The 20435-nt window shown below is 35.9% G+C and overlaps 1 protein-coding gene and 1 pseudogene across 1 annotated transcript in view; one reads left to right on the forward strand and one right to left on the reverse strand.

The window, feature by feature from the left end:
* Nucleotides 1–20023, reverse strand: part of LOC121474078 (transmembrane protease serine 11F) — a 49691-nt gene extending 29668 nt beyond the window's left edge. The window contains exons 1-3 of the mRNA XM_041726885.1: nt 19962–20023; nt 10069–10220; nt 8067–8185 (exon numbers count right to left, since the gene is read on the reverse strand). Coding sequence (XP_041582819.1) covers nt 8067–8185; nt 10069–10220; nt 19962–20023 — 333 coding nt within the window. The remainder of the gene's footprint in view (nt 1–8066; nt 8186–10068; nt 10221–19961) is intronic.
* LOC121473155 lies at nt 51–1761 on the forward strand (annotated as a pseudogene).
* Nucleotides 20024–20435: the final 412 nt, after the last annotated feature.

The raw sequence follows: 20435 nt of genomic DNA on the forward strand, positions 1-20435 counted from the left end.
TATATGTGGAATGTAAAATAGTCAAATTCATAAAGGCAAAAAGGCGAATCATGGTTGCCATGGTGTGAGGGGAGGCATAAATGGGTAGATGATGGTCAAATGGTACAAAGTTTTAGTGTTTTAGTTATGCAAGATCAATAAGTTCTGGAGGACTACTACCACAGTGTCTATAGCTAACAATACTGTAGTGTTTATTTAAAATTTGAAACAAGGAGGCTCTTAAGTATTCTTACCACACACACACAAAATAATTAATAATAATATTAATAACAATAATAATAAAAGGGACAGGAGGAAATTTTGGAAGGTGTTGGATATATTTATGTCTTTAATGGTGTTACCATCATCATGGTTTCTTAGGTACATACTTCCCAAACTCATCAAGTTGTATACATTAAATATGCACAGCTTTTTACGTATCAACCATACCTCTATAATGTATTTTAAAATTTTCTGAAGAACAATGATTTAAACTATTAATAATTTGAAATATTATTAAATTATTAAAGATAGATATAATGCTTTATTTACTATCTTGGTCACCAATAAAGAAATCACATTTTCTGGTATGTCCAGCAGTTGACAGAATCCTGAAGTATGAAGGGCACTAAACATTTATTAAAAATACATGAATAAGTGGATAAACAAATTAATTGATGGCTTAATGGCTGGTTGCATAGATGAATGAATGAATCATAGCCTATGCATTTTCACCATTATCTCCCATAATCATAAAAGTCAAATCCCGGTTTGGAGAGACGCTGAAGGACATTTTCTAAAGAAAGATTTTTTTTTTTTTTTTTTAAGTAAGGAAACTGGGAGGGGTGAGAGCTTCAACGTGCTGGAAAAGTTACTGGCGGTGTCTGACAGAGCAGAAGCAGAGAGAGCTTGGGGCTGGAGAGGATTGTCAGTGAAATCCTCCTTGCCTTTGTCCAGACACACCTCCCAAAGGCTAACCTCAATGGTTTAGCTAAGGTCATCTTCTCCGATGTGTTTGGGCTCCTGGAGAACCTCGGCCCATCAGGGCCATCAGAAGAGAACTTCAGTATGGAGGCTTTCACTGAGATGATGATGGCCTGGCTTTGTCCACATTCCAAGGAATACAATAGGGGACATGATGCAGAAGCTCTCAGGGCAGTTGAGTGGTGCCAAGAAAAAAGAGAACCTGCAAACTCAGAGCTCTGATGTCCAAGGCCTGGTGCCCATCTCCACATAGCCCCTGCAGTGGCCTGAAAAGCTCAAAGAAGAAACTGGGGCCTCTCCTACTGCTGATGCTGGAGATACTCAGCATGAGGCAGTCAGTGCTGAGGAGAAGCTGTTGCCAGGGGTGCCTGTACTCCTGAAGGTGTTCCCTCCCTATTCAGTGGAGCAGGCCCAAAGCTCAGAGAAATTTGGAAGAATTTGTGCAGGTGCTGGTAGAGGGGAAGGAGAAGAAGACTCTAGCCTGTACTGACCTCAACCAGGACCTGCCCAGATGCCTCAGAGACCCTCAAAAGGATGAACTGAAGTCCTTTTCCCTGCAGAAAAAGGACTTCAGTACATGATACAGTACATGATACAGTACAGTACATGATACTGGATAGCACAGAGGATCAGAAGATTTACCAACACATGGCTCCCAGGGAGGCCTCCAAGAAGCTGATCCGATACATTAACAACCAGGTAGTGAGCACCAAAGGGGAGCAATTCAAATATGTGTGGAACCCTGAGCTGAAGGAGATGAAGGCCACACATATTAACCTCATGCTAGCCAGAAAGTAGTTTCCACTGAGTCATTCACCACTCTGTTAGAGCTTTCTAGACTCAGATCCCAGAAGGATGCAGGAGCCATAATACCCCCACACAGGGCCTGTCCTAACTTATGTCCCCTTTCTCTACACTGTTCTCTTCTCCCTTGCCCCACAGTATTGACCTCTTCTTGGAGCTCCCATAGGCACAGTAGAGGTGGTCCTTAGGGTGGGTGGGGAGGGGGGAAGTAGGAAACTGGCTTCATAAAAGGAAAGTGAAAGAGAATGAAAAAAATTGCAGTTAAGCAATATAAAAGAATCCTTCACATTTCTGAGGAGGTATTAGCTTAACAGTCTCTGATGACAAAAAACAAAAGGTCAATAAATTGTTGTCATCATAAAAGATATTGGAACTAACCAGAAAAATCGTGCTTGCTTATTATGCACAAATCCACAATGTATAAAATTTTAATTGTATTCATTGTCCTCTGAGAAATTTAAAGTACAATGAGATATAGTGAAAAGGAAAGCATAGAGAAAGAGAAAGGAAAATAAAATATTCAAGGATTTGAATTCTTACGGAAGGACATTTAGTTACAATTACAAGGAGGTAATTCTTATGTAAGGACATTTAGTTTTGATTCTAAAAACTAGTTGATTTTTAAATGGTAAGCTTTGATAACACGCAAATGAGATTTTTGTCTAGGATAGTAGATTAACTATATATTCTCTCCTACTTCTTGAAAATCCCATTAAAATTATGTTAAAGGTATGTAAATAGAGACAAATCTGAGCACTGATAAAAACCAAAGAGATATCTTTAGTAGATGATAGATTTAACTCTTTTCCTAAACTCAACAAATGAAGGAAAAACAACTGACAAAGTAAGATGAGGGAAGTCACAGACTAGAATAGGATTTCTCACCCTCAGCAGTATTGACATTTTGGGCCAGATAAGTCTTTTTTGTAGGGAATTATCCTTGATTTGTAGGGTGTTTTGCAGCATTCCTGGTCTCTAGATACTAGTTGCTAAGAGCAATCCTCCTTCCAGTGTGACAATCAAAAAAGGTCTCCAGAAATTACCAAATATCTGTTGGGAAACAAAACTGCCTCTGATATGAATCACAGAAACACAGCCAAGAAGAAAGTCTATCTTCTCTAAAAACTTCAGGAGACACTCAGCACTCAGAAATACCGACTACAAAAGAGAAGAGGGCATGAAAAGAGATTATGAAAGCCAGTCATATTTCTATACACCAGTAAAAACCAGTAAGAAAATGTTCTTTAAAATGATACCAAATAGCAATGACAAAAAAGGGCCTCTAATATTAAATCTAGCCAAAGATGAATAAGACCTTTAAGGAAAACATTTTAAACCTTTATAAAACTTATGGTAAATATGTATAAATAAATGAAGATGTCAATTTTTTCTCTAGACCTCTAGATTTGAAGCAAGTTAAATAAAAATCCTAATATGAAGGTGTGTATCATATGTATGTGTGTGTATTACCTGATATAGAAAAGAAAAGGGTCAAGAATAACCAAGTCATACTTAGAGAAGATGGTGATAAATTCAAGTGTACTGGTTGAATGGTGGCCCCCTTAAAAGATACATCTAAGTCTGGGAACATGTGAATATGACCTTATTTGGCAGATCTTTGCAGATCCTATGCTAAGGATCTCAAGATAAGACCAATGTGATATCCAGAAACATCTTGAATCTAGTGACTCTAATCTAATAATCCAATGCCTTTACTGGACTGGAGAAACACAGAGGAAAAAGTCAAGATGTAGACAGAGATTGCAGCTATCTAACTACATGTCAGAGAATGACTGAAGCTACCAGAAGCAGAAAGAGGCAAAGAAAGATTCTTCCCTAGTGCTTTCCAAGGAAACCAGACATGTCTATACCTTGATTTCATATTTCTGGCTTCCATAACTGAGAGAATGAATTCCTATTGTTTTAAGCCACTAGTTTATGGTAATTTGGTACAGCAATACTAAGAAACTAATGTAACAGGCATCGACACTTATTGTCAAACTATAGTGGTTAAAACATTGTGGTATTGACAAAATGCAAAACAAGCTGATCAATGGAACTGACTAGAGAGCACAGCAACATCCCAATTCACATATGGAAACTTGACTTGTGACAGAGATGGCATGGCAGATCAACCACAGAAAGGCTGACTGCTCAATCAGTGGTACTAAGAGAAATGTTTATTCATATAGAGGGAAAAAATGAAATTAAAATCCCTAAATCAAACACATATGCAAATATCAATTCCATGTAGAATAAAGAAGGCTTAAACGCAAAAAAAGGAAAACCCATTTTTTTTTAAGACAGTGACATCAAGATCAGAAAGGATTTCTTATACAAACACAAAGGACACTAATAATAAAGGAAAATAATGATGTATTTAACTATATTAAAATTCAGAACACTGCTCATTAAAATATTAAGAAAATGAAAAGGCAAGCCACAAAATGGAAAAAGATTCATTTCCCAAAATGAGGGATTAATTTCCCCCAAAAAGTTTCCTTTCTTCCCCAAAAAATGTTTCTAAGAATAAATTAAAAGATAAAATACAATAGGAACTGGGCATATTACACTGTACATTAAGTAAAAAAAAAAACAAAAACAAACAAACAAAAAAACACATGCACACACACAAAAGATAGAAAAAAGAAATGGGCAAAAAATCATGAGTAGGTATTTATAAAGGACAAAATACAAATGGTTAATAACTGCTGATGAACCATATTAATAATTAGGAAAATGTAAATTAAATTCACAATGAGTTACTATTATATATACATAACAGTTGAGTCTGAGCATAACCTATGACCCAGCAAACTATCTGCTTGGTTTATGACCTATGAAGGCACTTGCACATGCACAGGGAGTGCATGGACTAATCTGTAAGCAGGTTAATTAGCCGCATGTTCATAATTATAAAAGTGAAATTAGCTGAAATATTTGTCAACCATAGAATGAATTAATAAATAGTAGTATATTCTTTCTAGGGCATTCTACACCGAAGTGAAAACAAATGAGCTACATCTACGTGCATCAAAATGGGGAAATCTCAAAAACATAATGTTGAGTGAAAGAATGAAGTCACAAACAGATACAATATGATTATATTTACATAAAGTTCAAAAGAGGTAAAATCACATAATATGCTATTTAAGTATGCGTACATAGGTAATAAAATCACAGAATGATTAAATCCAAATTCAAAAAAACTTTTAACTACAAAGAAGAGGGGGAAGGACATATAGAGGATTCAGAGGTACTAGTAAAGTTCTATTTCTGAAATTTGGTTGGGTTCTTGGATATTTATTTTTAATAGTTCTTTAAAATGTTTTACACACTTTCTAATGTATGATATTCCAACAAAAATGAATGAAAGAAAAAAATCAAATACTGAGACACATCATTATGAAATTTCAGCAAAAAGTAGAATACAAAAGCTTCTAGAGAAAAAAAAAAGAAACAAAATTTCTTATAAGTGTAGTGATCAAGTAATAAAAATGGAACAAGGCCTCAGATGGCCTGAGGGGAAGTGATTTTCAACTTAAAGGTTTATATTCAAACTGTCACTCTAGTGGGCTAAAGAATAAAGAATTTTTCAACATAAAATAATTCAGAAATGTTACCTCCCATGCACTTTTTTCTTAAGGAAGGTGCTTGAGGACTTAACCCACCATGTCAAGGAAAATATGGGATGCAAGAAGCAATGGCTCTCACAAACTAGAGCAATCCTGTTTGGACCCAGGTTACCTCTCTGAAGTGGACCTAGAAGGCAACCAGTTCAAATTGAAGCAGAATGCATAAAGATTTGAGAAAGAAGAATTAAAGAAATAGTGAGACTTTGAACATATCTGAGGATATAGTAAAATGGGGGATAACTTAAAATAAATGAGTGAGTTCTACTCAGAATTGCTTTTGGGAACATTCTTATGCGGCAACGCAATTGTAAAAAACACTATTTTGTTAAATGACAAACACTATATATTTTTTTTAAAGATTTTATCTGTTCATGAGTGACACAAAGAGAGAAGCAGAGACATAGGCAGAGGGAGAAGGAAGCTCCCTGTGGGGAGCCCAATGCAGGACTCTGTCCCAGGACCCCAGGATCACACCCTGAGCCACAGGCAGACATTCAACCACTGAGTCACCTAGACGTCTCAACAAACACTATTTAAATAGCTATGGAAATGAAAACACTATTCACTGTTTTTCAGTATTTAGAATCAACCTATATAAAGATAAATAAAATACAAATACTTTTCTACATTTCTAATAATTCAGAGAAAGGAAAGTACAATGAGTGAAGAGTTGAAGTGCTAACGTCATCTTTTAATTGAGATTGGATCTTTAGTTAATCATAAATAATCATACTAATTCAGTCTTCTTTCTATAGAGCTATAACTTCGTTGTTCCAGAGTAACTCTAATAAGCTTTTTTTTTTTTTTTTTTTTAATAAGCTTTAAGGAGTACAGTCTAGGCTAATATACTGGGTTTTGCTAAACAAATCTATGGTCTTCACGGACATGCTTTTCATGGAACAAGAAATGGAAAACTATTCTTTTTGATTTTCTGCTATGATAGGTAAAGATTTAGCTTGTCTCAGATACTTTGAAAATTAGAAATGCCTTGAAAATGCATAGTTTTCAAGAGAAACTATGAGAGGTGTAACTAGATTTGAGATTGATACCAATAATCATAGACACAGGCACCTAGGTGGCTCATTTGGTTGAGTGTCTGACTCTTGATTTTGGCTCAGGTCATGGTCTCAGGGTCGTGAGATCCAGCCCTGCACTGAGCTCCTCACTGGGCATGGAGCCTTTTTAAGACTCCCTCTCCCGGATGCAGAGAAAAGGGAACCCTCTTGCACTGTTGGTGGGAATGTGAAATGGTGCAGTGACTCTGGAAAACTGTGTGGAGGTTCCTCAAAGAGTTAAAAATAGACCTGCAATTGCACTGCTGGGGATTTACCTCAAAGATTCAGATGCAGTGAAATGCCGGGACACCTGCACCCCGATGTTTCTAGCAGCAATGTCCACAATAGCCAAACTGTGGAAGGAGCCTCGGTGTCCATTGGAAGATGATGGATAAAGAAGATGTGGTTTATGTATACAATGGAATATTCCTCAGCCATTAGAAACAACAAATACCCACTATTTGCTTCAACATGGATGGAACTGGAGGGTATTATGCTGAGTGAAGTAAGTCAATCGGAGAAGGACAAACATTATATGTTCTCATTCATTTGGGGAATATAAATAATAGTGAAAGTGAATAGAAGGGAAGGGAGAAGAAATGGGTGGGAAATATCAGGAAGGGAGACAGAACATAAAGACTCCTAACTCTGGGAAACGAACTAGGGGTGGTGGAAGGGGAGGAGGGCGGGGGGTGGGGGGGGAATGGGTGACAGGCACTGAGGTGGGCACTTGATGAGATGAGTACTGGGTGTTATTCTGTATGTTGGCAAATTGAACACCAGTAAAAAATAAATTTATTATAAAAAAAAGACTCCCTCTCCCTCTGCCCCTTCCTGCCCCAATCTCTCTGTCTCTCTCTCTCTCTCTCAAAAAAAAAAAAAAAATATATATATATATATATATATATATAGAGAGAGAGAGAGAGAGAGAGATGATAGATAGATGCACATCTTGTGATGCTTTTAAAAACATAATAAGGAAAATGATAAGGCAAACATGGCAATGATATATTCTTGTGTTTAAAAAGTTTAAGGAGGGACACCTGGATGGCTCAGTGGTTGAGCATCTGCCTTCTGCTCAGGGCGTGATCCCGGGGTCCCAGATCGAATCCTGCAACGGCCTCTCCACAGGAAGCCTACTTCTCCCTCCCATAGAGGCTATGTCTCTGCCTCTCTCTCTGTGTCTCTCATGAATAAAATAAAATAAAATAAAATAAAATAAAATAAAATAAAATAAAATAAAATAAAATAAAATAAATAAAATAAAATAAAATAAAATAAATAAATAAAATATAAAAAATTTAAGGAAAATGAACCAGGACAGAAAATCAAGAATTAAAAATAGGACAAACATCTGTTTCAACCAACAGTTTTCTTAGTTGCTAATTAGTAGCCTACTCTAATCAACGTATGTTTAATGGTATATAAAATTATTCTAAGTATTTTACATATATTAAGTTATTTAATCTTCACAACCATATGGCCTAGACATTAACCACATTTTACAGAAGACATTGAGGCATGGAGAGGCTAAGTTCTTATAGCAACCACACTGAAAGTGAAACAGAAAAACACATTCATAAACTTTAAAAATTTCTATTGGACTTACCATTCTCTCAATCTGATGACTCCTTTCTATAAACTCTCTTGAGCTTTTTATTCCATAATTTTCTTTATATTTTATATTTGTGACTTCAAAAGAGGCAAGGTAATAGAATGACTTATCATCTGAAAGGTAAACATAAACAAAAGATTCATGCTTAAATATAATCAATTTCTTGTTCACCAACCCCAGGAAATAGGTTTACTATAGTGCAGTTTATTTCTTCTTGGTACAAGAGTAATTGTGGACATTTAAAAAATATTTTGTAGCTTTGTCACTGTATCCAGCTAAAATAGAAAATTCAGGCCTCCAAGTACACTTTCAGAATACCTCACTTACAGTGTTTATGCATATCAGAATTTTCATACAAAATTGTACGTGCAATATGGAAAATAAATATTGAAAGGGATTGCTGAAAGTCATGCAAAAATTGTCAATTTCCCCCAAAGAATTATGATATATACATCTTAGATAAGCTGTATTATAAAGATACATTGAACAGGTTATCAATTTTTTCCATGTTACCAATAAGTATTAGTATTTATTGTTTTCACCTCTCAATTCTCAGCAATGTACATACGACTAAAACTGCCATTGTCAAGGAAAACAGATCATAATAATGGTCTTTTCTTTTTTTAAAAAAAAAAAATCTTGATTGTTTTGCAGCCTTAATCATATTCCCTGAAACCCCATCTTAGGCTTTGTGGAGTCATCTTCCAACTTTCTTCCTCCCTGGCCACACCTCTTCAGTGACCTTGGAGAACTTTTTATTTCTACTTCTATCCTAAGCCTTCCACTGTTCTATCCTTGTCCTAATCATGTTAAATAACCTGTTCTGGGTGATCCTAACAGTGATTAACTATTTGCTGATGTTGGAAGATCACTTGGGTGCTTCAGTTGGTTAAGCGCCTGCCTTCAGTTCAGGTTATGATCCTGGGGGACCATTTAAATTTAAATTTTCAAGTTTATTTGAGCAGATAGCGATTCCAGTTGGGTAGCACCAACCCAAAAGTCATTAGGAGCCGTCCATCAACAGGAGTGAGAAGAGATTTATATAGAGAAGATGCAGAAACAAAGCAAAGAGATCATTTGATTGCCTGTAGCTTAAGCAGTTGCCTTATATTGGTTTTGGGGGAAAAAAGGCATATGAAACTCAGCACATATGATTTGTCTTTATTCTAAAAATTAAGCTGTTCACTCTTTATCATTTTTTTAAAGATTTATTTATTTATTCATGATAGACAGAGAGAGAGAGGCAGAGGGAGAAGCAGGCTCCATGCAAGGAGCCTGATGTGGGACTTGATCCCGGGACCTCATGATCACGCCCTGGGCCAAAGGCAGGAGCTAAACCGCTGAGCCACCCAGGTATCCCCCACTCTTTCTCATTTTAAAAATTATATTGCGGGAAGCCCAGTGGCTCAGCGGTTTAGCACCGCCTTCAGCCCAGGGAGTGACCCTGGAGACGTGGGATCCAGTCCCAGGTCAGGCTCCCTGAATGGAGCCTGCTTCTCCCTCTACCTGTGTCTCTGCCTCTTTCTCTCTCTCTGTGTCTCTCATGAGTAAATAAATAAAATCTTTAAAAAAAATAAAATCATATCGTTTTTAAGGATTTTTATTTATTTGTTTGAAAGAGAGAAAGCACTAGTGGGGGTAGGGGCAGAGAAAAGGAAGAAGCTGACTCCCCACTGAGCAGGGAGCTGGGTCCCAGGACTCTGGGATCATGACCTGAACTGAAGGCAGACACTTAGCCAACTGAGCTACTCAGGTGCCCCCAAACTATATTGCTTTTAGATGTGTCTATCCATGTAATAATGCATATTGCAAACCTCATTGGCAGCAAACATGTAACACTGAACTCAATACTGGAGCAAACAATAATTTAACATCAATAAGAGATTAGTAATTAAAATTTTACTATCATGCAAATAGCATTTTTTAAACAAGAGAGAATTTTAAGATACTAAGTCATAGAGGACTTAGGCAATAGAAATGTGACCTGGATACTTACCCTCAACAACAAAATGAGTAACAATACCAATTGCAATTCCTATGATTGCTACAATTGCCAATGTGAAAAGAGCTAGACGTATAGGATCCCAAAATTGCTGTCTTCTTTGATATTCAACCCGTGGGTAATCGGCTTCTGAAAATTCAAGTGGTCTGTGATAATAGGAATAAATAGTAAGACAATCAGAAAGTCATATGGTTTCACTATATGTCCATTTGTTATGTTCCTTTAAGAAAATAGTTCATAATGCTGACAATAGAATACTTAGATCTTGAAAAGAACACAAGGTTTTAATTTGTATACACTTTCCCAATACCCCAATCACAATATAAATTTTGATTAAAGTTTTACCAATGTTGACATTCAAGTGAGAATATCTTCCTACAGCATTTTGTCTGACATACTGGCAATTTGAAATTTGGATGGTGGAACACAGACTCACTTATTAAAAAGATAATTTATAAATAACATTTATAATAATTTATAAATAACATATTTTAATAAGGGAGTTTCTAGCAATGGAGTTATATAATAATCTCATCAGTTCTACTTGATTAAAAATAAAAATCTTAATATGAATTCTTTTTTAATGACCTTAAAAGTTTTCTTAATGATTTTTTTTTATTTTATTATTTCATCTGCAGACTTTATTTAAATTTTTCATACTGTCCAACTAATGTTCTTCATATTGATAGAAGAAAAATATCTGGTCCAGAAAGCAACTCATGATGACATATTGCACTTAATTGTCATGTTTCTTGATCTCTTTTATTTTTTTTTAATTAATTTTTATTGGTGTTCAATTTACCAACATACAGAAAAACACCCAGTGCTCATCCCGTCAAGTGTCCACCTCAGTGCCCGTCACCCATTCCCCTCCAACACCCGCCCTCCTCCCCTTCCACCACCCCTAGTTCGTTTCCCCGAGTTAGGTTTCTTAATGATTTGTTTTAAAAATAGCAATATTACTTTTGAAGACCTGATCATGGTTCTTTGCATTTTATTAGCACCTCCCAAAGAAATCACAAATTGTGAATTATAGTCCCCAAGAAGACTATTTCCACTTGACTTTTACCTGTCTCTACTCATGTACTACTTCCCCACTCAAAATATCTTAAGCCATTGAAATTATCTTTCTCCAACTTGAAAGTTGGCATTTATCTACTTTATTTTCCAAATTCCTCTCAACAGTTAATATCTTCAAAGTAAGATATTTTTATTAGTTTTCATATTTTTAATTTTGTCTAACAATATTTGTTATAAGCTTTATTCATTAAACAAGATAATAAAAGCAACTGTTAAGGTTGGCACCACACAGCCCAGAAATAACAAAAATTTATTAATATCTGCATATACGATACCTCCTTCCTCACCCTAATTGAAGTCTCCATATACAAATCTATGGCATTAAGTATTCTTGATGATTGAGTTTGTGGATATTTTGGTTGCTGCATTTTTTTTTTCTCTTCCTTTTTTCCTAAAAAGGAAAATTTGGCTGCTTTTACCTGAGCCCTTAAAGATGCAAGAAATGACAAGAATCAAATTCTGTCAAATTTGGGGAGTTATAGCCACACTCTAAGTCATGATAATATTGCATCATGGTAAAGAAGATTTTTTTTTTATTCCTGACATAAATGTTTCTGCTTTTTGAATAAATGAACGATGAATGAAAGGCACACCTTCTAGATCCTAGATCTGAAAAATCATTTGCATACAAAAGCTAAAGAATTTTGAGACCCAACTGTTGTTCCTGGGATGATCCAGGAGGATCTTGAGCTACCTTCTCTCACTGACACACAGAATTCACAGCTACTTATGGAACACTGTACTCTGAAAAAACCTGAAAACTACTTGAGTGAGTACTGCACATTAGAAAGCGAGAGGGAAACCACATCAAAGTGGGTAGGAGAAGCTGAGATATCATCGCACCATAAACCCTACCCTTGGCAGGGGGACCTACAATTGGGAAGGAACTCAAAACCTGGAGCTTCTCCTTTAGAAGCAAAGGTTTGAGTCCCACACTGAGCACCCCAACTTTGAAAACTGGAGTGACAAGATCCCAAAACATCTAGCTTTGAAAACCAGGGAGGCTCACCTTCACAAGACCCATGAGTTTGTAGCAAACTGAGAATGGCTGTGAAAGGGCTCCCCAGGAACTCCCCTGCCCCAGGGCCCAGCTATTTCATTCTTTCCATTTAACTCAGGTAGATACAGCAGACCAACTACATTACCCCTGGCCAATAAGATGTACGTAAAAAAGTTCAATCTTATACCTTTCTCTGCAGACAGACTCACAAATGCTCTGATGAAAAGAACAAACATAACCCCTAATACATCCCCCCTCCATCATGCCACTTGTGTAGATGAACAATTAAGTCTTGGAGTTATGTCTTCTAGAAGCAGGCTCTTTGATGAGAGCCTGTATCAGCACTGTAATCAGACCTAAATAAACAGGTGAGAAAGCACGCCAACTCTCAATAACGAGTTGTAATAAGCTCTATGATTACTATATCCAAGATGGCTCACTGTTGCACATATGACATTATCAGAGAGTTCAGTCTTACACTTTAAGGAGTTTATTTAAGCAATTGAAATGGAGTTGCTTTTCTCCACTTTTACAGAACTTTTCTTAAAATGGAGGCTTTTATAACAAATCAATTGAGGTTCTAACTAATGTAGTTTAGGTAGAATTATGCAGAAAGAAGTAGGCCATTTTTATTATATATTTGCACATTGAATGGCATGAGTGCCTTTTTGTTAGGCAGAATGGGGAGATTATTGTATGATTAAGATATCTCCCACTTCCTCAGACTTCGGCCTCTATACATAGTTTAGATTATTGGTCCTAATGTGAGAATCAGTGAAACAAAGCTGTTCAAAAACCATGATATCACGATATATGGAAAAATTATAGTATTTTTGACTAGATTAAGGAATAATGATTAAAAATAAATCATAAAAATGAAGATAGCCCATTTGTGCATAAATTATACTTATTCCAGAATTCTAAAAGTTAATTCATTTGTATCCTTTTAAAGAGTTAAACTGAAATATATGTAAGCAGGGACACCTGGGTGGCTCAGCGGTTGAGTGTCTGCCTTTGGCTCAGGGCCTGATCCCAGGGTCTGGGGATCGAGTCCCGCATCAGGCTCCTACAGGGAGCCTGACTCTCACTCTGCCTATGTCTGCCTCTCTCTCTCTGTCTCTCATGAATAAATAAATAAAATCTTTCCTAAAAAAAAAAAAAAAAAGAAATATATGTAAGCATATATGGTTCAAGTGGACTGTACCAGTCACAAGAGGACAATTACATGATGAGAGATCTCCCCAAGCTAGAGTAAAACTTCCATACTTGCTTAATCACCAAAAATAGCTATTAGATATTAACTAGATGGAATAGTTAAAGAGTCGATGGCAAAAGCGTTTTTATTTTTTTATTTTTATTTTTTTAAGATTTTATTTATTTATTCATGAGCAACAGAGAGAGAGAGAGAGAGAGAGGCAGAGACACAGGCAGAGGGAGAAGCAGGCCCCATGCAGGGAGCCTGACATGGGACTCCAGGATCATGCCCTGGGCTGCGGCGGTGCCAAACCGCTGTACCACCAGGGCTGCCCAAAAGGGTTAATTTTTAAATTAATAATTAGGATTTATTATCTTCCTGTCACTTTGCTTGATAGGAGTGAAGCCAATAATTTGAGACACTTTGTAGTATGTGTTTTGGAACAGTACCCTGCCTCTTTTTAAACTTTATTCTGTTTTAGTTAATTCAGTTATGAAATTGGGATTTGAACCAGTTCATTACTGAAATACATTGACTGCTTTTCCCATTCCTAGACTTCATATTACAGTTGATGTGTGTGTGTGTACCTATGTGTGTGCTTGATTTTCTAAATTTATGTCACTGGAAAGCATTTATGCTATTATTGAATAATTATTTGTTGGTTTAGCATTGGTGTTGCTGTTGCTGTTACACTGATAGACCAATTCTCAGCTTCTCAGAGCTAATATATATGTAGTAGGCATTTAATAATAACTAACAGATATTATATAAATGAAATTTCTCTATTATTTATACTATATATATATATATATATATAGTATTTTATTTGTTGATGCAGAGGCAAAGCTTAGTTTATGCCTTGTAAACTCACTTATTATCTATGTTCTCTGAACTTCACATAGACTAGACGTTTTTTCAGTACTTTTTTTCTCTCATAGTCTTACTATGTGACTCTTAAGTTCATGGTTAAAGGTCCCAAAACTACATCATCACATTATCATAATAATATGGCAATAAGCTTATTGATATATAATATATATCAAGTATTTCTAGACAAAGCTCTGCTTCTACTAAATTTGGAACATACCCAGAGCCACATGATGTATAATCTGGTCAGCAGGATTGTTATATGCTCTTTTGTTATACTTAATTCAATTCTATTTAAGAAACTTTTATTATGTGCCTAATATATTCCCAGCAGTGGAGATACAAGAACTTAAAAAAAAATACACTTTGTATCCAAGGGGCTTATGGAAGAGTTGAAATATATAAAATAGTAAGATCAATACAGTGTTATAAGAAAAATAACAGATATACCAAGTACAATGATAAATAAACATGAAGGATTGAATAATGTAATGGGAAAGGGACAGAAATGTATACAGAAAAGACTTCTTAGAAGATGTGACAACTGAGCAGGCCCTTGAAGGTCAAGAGCATTCTGTAACACGTGATAGTGGTTAAATATATCCTGTTCCTCTTTACACCTTGTTTGCAAGCAGAACAATGTTTCATTATCATAAAAGCACCTTTTTAAACAGGAATATGATGACAGAATTTACTTGGAAGTCAAAGAAAACTCACCAATGAATAGTATTTTTCACTATCATTCATATAAAAAGTTGATGAAATCAACAAAAGAAAATGATTCATGTATTTTGGATAGAGGATGAGAAGTAAGAAGAGTTAAAGAGATTTGGGGAAACCATATTAATGGCTTAATCTAATTCAGTTCAGCTAATGGTAGTGCAATTCTTTTTGGGAAATCTCTTTTTATGGGAAGACTTGGCAATACCAGAAGATATGAATCAAAACACTGACAAGGGGTGCCTGGGTGGCTCAGTGGTTGAGCATCTGCCTTTGGCTCAGGTTGTGATTCTGGGGTCCTGGAATCAAATCCCACATCAGGCTCCCTAGGGGAGCTCCCTAGGGGAGCCTGTTTCTCCCTCTACCTATGTCTCTATCTCTCTCTGTCTCCCATGAATAAATAAATAAAATCTTTTTTAAAAATTGACAAAATGTTGGATGGTAAAAAAAGAGGAGCTCATTGTGTTGTTGCAGCATTAAAAAAGACAATCATTTGTGGATGGACACGAGTTGCGTACATAATTTGGCTATTGTAAATAATACTGCAATAAACATAAGGGTGCATATATATTTTTGAATTAGTGTGTTTTTGTTTTCTTTGGGTGAATACTCAGTAGTGGGATTGTTATTTCTATTTTTAATTTTTTGAGGAATCTCCCTACTGTTTCCCAGTGTCTGCATCAATTAACATTTCTTCCAATGGTGCATGTGAGTTCCTTTTTCACACTTCCTTTCCAACACTTGTTATTTTTTGTCTTTTTTATTTTCACCATTCTGACAGGTATAATGTGATATCTCATGGTAGTTTCTTGATTTGTGTTTCTGTGATTAGTGATGTTGAACATCTTTCATGCGTCTATTCGTATGTCTTTGGAAAATGTCTATTCAGATCCTCTGCCCATTTTTTAATGAAATTGTGGGGGGGGGGGTTTGTTGTTGAGTTTGTTTGTTTTTTTGGTATTGAGTTGTATAAATTTTTTATCTACTTTAGATTTTAAACTCTTATCAGATATATCATTAGTGGATAAGAAAAATGTGTATGTGTGTGTGTGTGTGTGTGTCTGTGTGTATAATGGAATATTTTGCAGCCATAAAAAAGAATAAGGTTGTGCTATTTGTGATAACATGGATGGACCTAAAGGGTATTATGCTAAATGAAATAAGTCAGACTGAGAAAGATAAATACCTTATGATTTCACTCAGATGTGGAATCTAAAAAGACAAAACAAATGAATAAATAGAAAAACAGTAAGAGGAATTGGACTTATAGAGAATTGATGGTTAGCAGGGGGAAGTGGGTGGGGCAAAATGAGTGAAGGGGAGTGGAAGATACAGGCTTCCAGTTATATGAATAAGTCATTGGAATAAAAGACACTGCATTGGGAATATAGCCAATGATACTATTCTAATAGTGTTGCATGGTAATAGATGGTAGCTACATTAATGGTGAGGATAGCATGATGTACAGAGAAGTTGATTCACTATACTGTACACCAGAAATTACTGTAACATCATATATCAACTATACTTAAGTTAAAAATTACAGTCAATCAACAATATAGTCATTTTAGTGATGACATGTGTTTTCATAGGCAAAATTTGTTTTGATAAGAATTTTTAAGACTAGGAACATAAATAAAAGAACTCTGGCAAGAAATGCCCTTGGTTTTGTTCAAAAAGCACATGAGAGCATATACTAAAAATGTAGTCATAGTAAGTGACTACAGCAGCATAAAGAACTAGCAAAGTGGTGGAAAACTAGAAGAATTATGAATATGAGTTAGTCATCAAAATTAGCTTCTCTATCAACTAGACATGACTGATTTGGCAGGAAATGGAGAAGAGCAAAGTTGCAGAGTGTGGGCAGAAATTGGATAGCACCCTGCTTCTATACTGTAATGTATAATAGTTCTATAAATTGCAGGGGGACGGGTATGTTAATCCCATTAAATCCTATTACATAATGAAATATAATATAAAAGCATATAGGACATTCTAGGATATTGATTATAAGAATTTCATGGGCTTTCCAAACTTCCTTTAAAAAATTTTTGTAGACCTATGATTTTTAGATACAGCATAAGATCTATCCCCCTTTATAGCTTATCTTCAAAATTATGTTTGCCATCTTCTAAGCACCCAAAGGCAACCTCCCCCCATACTATCATATTAGCAATGGTAGTTCCACCTCTGTGAAAGCAGCTACATGAGCAACAATATTTAGTAATTTAATTTAATTCTTACAAATATGGGTAACTTTTCGTGTGTCCTTCAAAAATACACCAGGTTCCTCAAAATCTTTTATTTTCTAGATGACTACAAAAATTGCATGAGAATGATCACATTTTCTGCCTGAAAAAGATTTTATGGTTATTATAATTGCCAAGCACACTATTAATATGGCAACTTTGACTTCATTCATTCGGTCAACATACCTTCATAGAGCATCTACTTGTTTCAGGCACTATTTTAGGTGGTAAGGATATAGCAGGACTGAAGACATATTGTCTGTCCTCACATCTCCTAGTGAGGAAGACAGACAGTGAACAACACATAAACTATGAATAAATTTGAATTGTCATGTAAGAGAATAGAGAATGCATGGAGGTAGGGTACATTAAGGCAGTCAGAGGAGACCTCTCTGCAAAGATGACACTAAGCAGATACAACAAAGTGAAAGACTAAGTCATGCAACTGTCTGAGAAAAGTACTATAAGCAAAAGGAACAGTAAGTATGAGCGTCCTGAAGTGGGAGCAGGTTTGGTATGTTGGCAGAAGAGTGAGAAGGTCAATGTGACCAGTATGCAGTGAGCAAGCAGAAGAGAGAAGCTGAGGTCAGCGAGAGTCATATGCAGATCATAACCAAGCAAGGCACCGTAAGGATTCCTTTATATGATTCAGTGAGGAGGGAAACCATTACAGAGTTTTAGTCAGTGAAATGGAATGGTCTTTTTAAAAGGATTGCTCTGTGGACAATACACTGGGGTAGAGGGAGAAGGTAGCATAAAGGGTAAACGCAGGGAAATTGGTTAGCAGACCACTGCAGAAGTTCAGGTGGGAGATGATAGTGGCTTTGACTAGAATGTTGGCAAGTGAAGAGATCAGAATATATCATTGGATTCAGAATTTTAAAGGCCTTGCTGACAGAATTTTCTGATGGAAAAAAAAAAAAGAATTTACAGTGAATTGGTGCAGAATGTGAAAGAGTTAAGGGGGTTCTACTATGTTTGGCCTGAGCAGGGGAAAGAAACATTTTGAAGGGGCTGAGACCCCTTTCTCAAATTAATGCTTACATGGAACTCTACTATATAACACTAATTTAAAACAGAGCTGTTCTGGAAAGGAGAGGGTGTGTGGAAATCTACCACTATGTAATCTCGTCGCTGAGACACATTCACAAGAATTAACTACTAAATTTCACACTGACACAAAACTCTTTAACATAACCCTGAAGATTCCCCAGGATGGAGCCCTCTGCAGCCAACCTGTCACATAGCCCCTAATAACCTCTCTCACTTTCAATTCTCTATCCTTTACCTGCCTGCCTGCCTGCCATATCCTTTACCTGCCATATCCTTTACCTGCCTGCCATACACTCAAGGAAGGATCACCTTTTCAAGTGGCATGTCTATAAAGTCTTTTCAATGAAGGAAACTCCTGAGCAGGCTTTAATCTGTAAGGAATTAGCAGGCAGGTGGTAGACATAAATATGAGCCATTTATTCTCTTTCTGTGATAGGGTATCAGAAGAGGTAGGAAAAACTGGGATCTAGAGAAGATAGTCTTGATAAAGAGACTTGCTTCCTCTGAAACTGGTTACAGATACAAATGCATTTGTAATGTATGGTGGTAAGGATATGAAGACTCCTTTCTTGATTTTACCCAGAGCACATAGATTCTCAGAATTCATAGTTAAATATAACATTATTAACATCACTTACCAGTGCTAAACTCCTCTTTATCACATCGATACTCTAATGTTGCCCAGCTTGTTTGTAAAACTTTTCCTTCCTAACTTCTTTGAGGAAGCTCCTTTTGCCTTTGTAAGCAACCTGACGATGGTTTTTAGGAATGCATTCCTAAAGTTTACATCTATTACATTAGTTATGTTTCCTTGGGATCATATAAAATGAATCTGATCCTCTGTCACATGTAATTCATTCAGTAGGTTCTTATTGAGCACTTACTATATGCCTCACACCATTATAGGCTCTGCTGATTAACAAACCTAACTCCCTGTTGTCATGTAAAAAATTAGGTGAACACTTCCAGTTTCTTCCATCAGTTGGCCAAATGAAAGGATTAAATCTCCTTACTGACTAGGGAAGATAATTAGGGACATATTGAGAAAGCAATTCCCAAACATCTTGCAAGAATTAAAAATATAGGAACTGTATAATAGGTGAATATAAATGATGAAAGCACAGATCCCGGAGAACTTTATAAATATGATTTTTTCATTCAGAATTTAAGGCTTTGGCTTTGATTTAAAATTAAGTGATGTCTCTCAAAATTAGAAATAGAGCCAAGAATTTATGTTGAATAAGGTTAGTTTGACTCAGTAACACAAAGGGAAGGGTAATGAGTTGGCTAAGGGTTTAAGTAGCAAAAGAGAAGTTATTTTTTGAGGATTATATAAATATCCTTTAACAGAGTATGACCAATATTATTCAATCTTTTTGATCACTTTCACATAACTTCTTCATTGAACATATCTCTGTATTTGTTCTTAATGTCATTAAAATGTTACAAAGAAACTCTGTATAATTCATTCGAAGTGGATGAAGTGAATCCATCAGATAGCTAATGCCATCAGAATGAGAAGTTAAATATCTGATTATCCTTGGTACTAAAGAAATGTAAATAAACAAGTTTAAGGTTAATGATGTATACTCCTCTATGTGCAACATAAATATTTATGTGCTAATCCAGTGTCCTCAGCAGCATCCCTGAAGGGAAATTCTTTTTATATCTTATACATGTCTTAACGTATTTTTATTCAACCTGAAGCACAGATACACGTTACATCTTCTGTTTGGGAACAGTTCTATTTCTTGCCAAAAAGCCTTCATTTCTGGTAATGCCCATGATTAGTAATACCTCTTTGATGATATGGATTAACTGAGGTTAACAACTTTTCTTAAGATGCGCATATAGTGATGTACATATATTAATGGAGAAAAACAGCAACAGAAAACAAATGTGATATTCATTTTAAATGCAGTTTTGAATGCACAAAGGAACTGGTGAAACTCAGCAATGTCCATAGACTTAGACCTTTCTCTCCTGTGTTTAGTCGTGGATATAGGGCATAGTGGAATTAAACCACCAACAATGACCTTTCATTGTGGTCTTCTCTACGGTCGGTTAAAAGGCATAAAGTTTGTTTTGGGTGATTGGAATTGAGATATAATATAATGCTTGCAAGCGCCCTCTGGAGCTTTTTTCCATTAAGCCTCCAGTAATACCTACTAGATGTGTGACTTTAGGCAAGATACTT

Source organism: Vulpes lagopus, chromosome 12 (assembly GCF_018345385.1).
Source record: "Vulpes lagopus strain Blue_001 chromosome 12, ASM1834538v1, whole genome shotgun sequence".
Taxonomy (NCBI): domain Eukaryota; kingdom Metazoa; phylum Chordata; class Mammalia; order Carnivora; family Canidae; genus Vulpes; species Vulpes lagopus.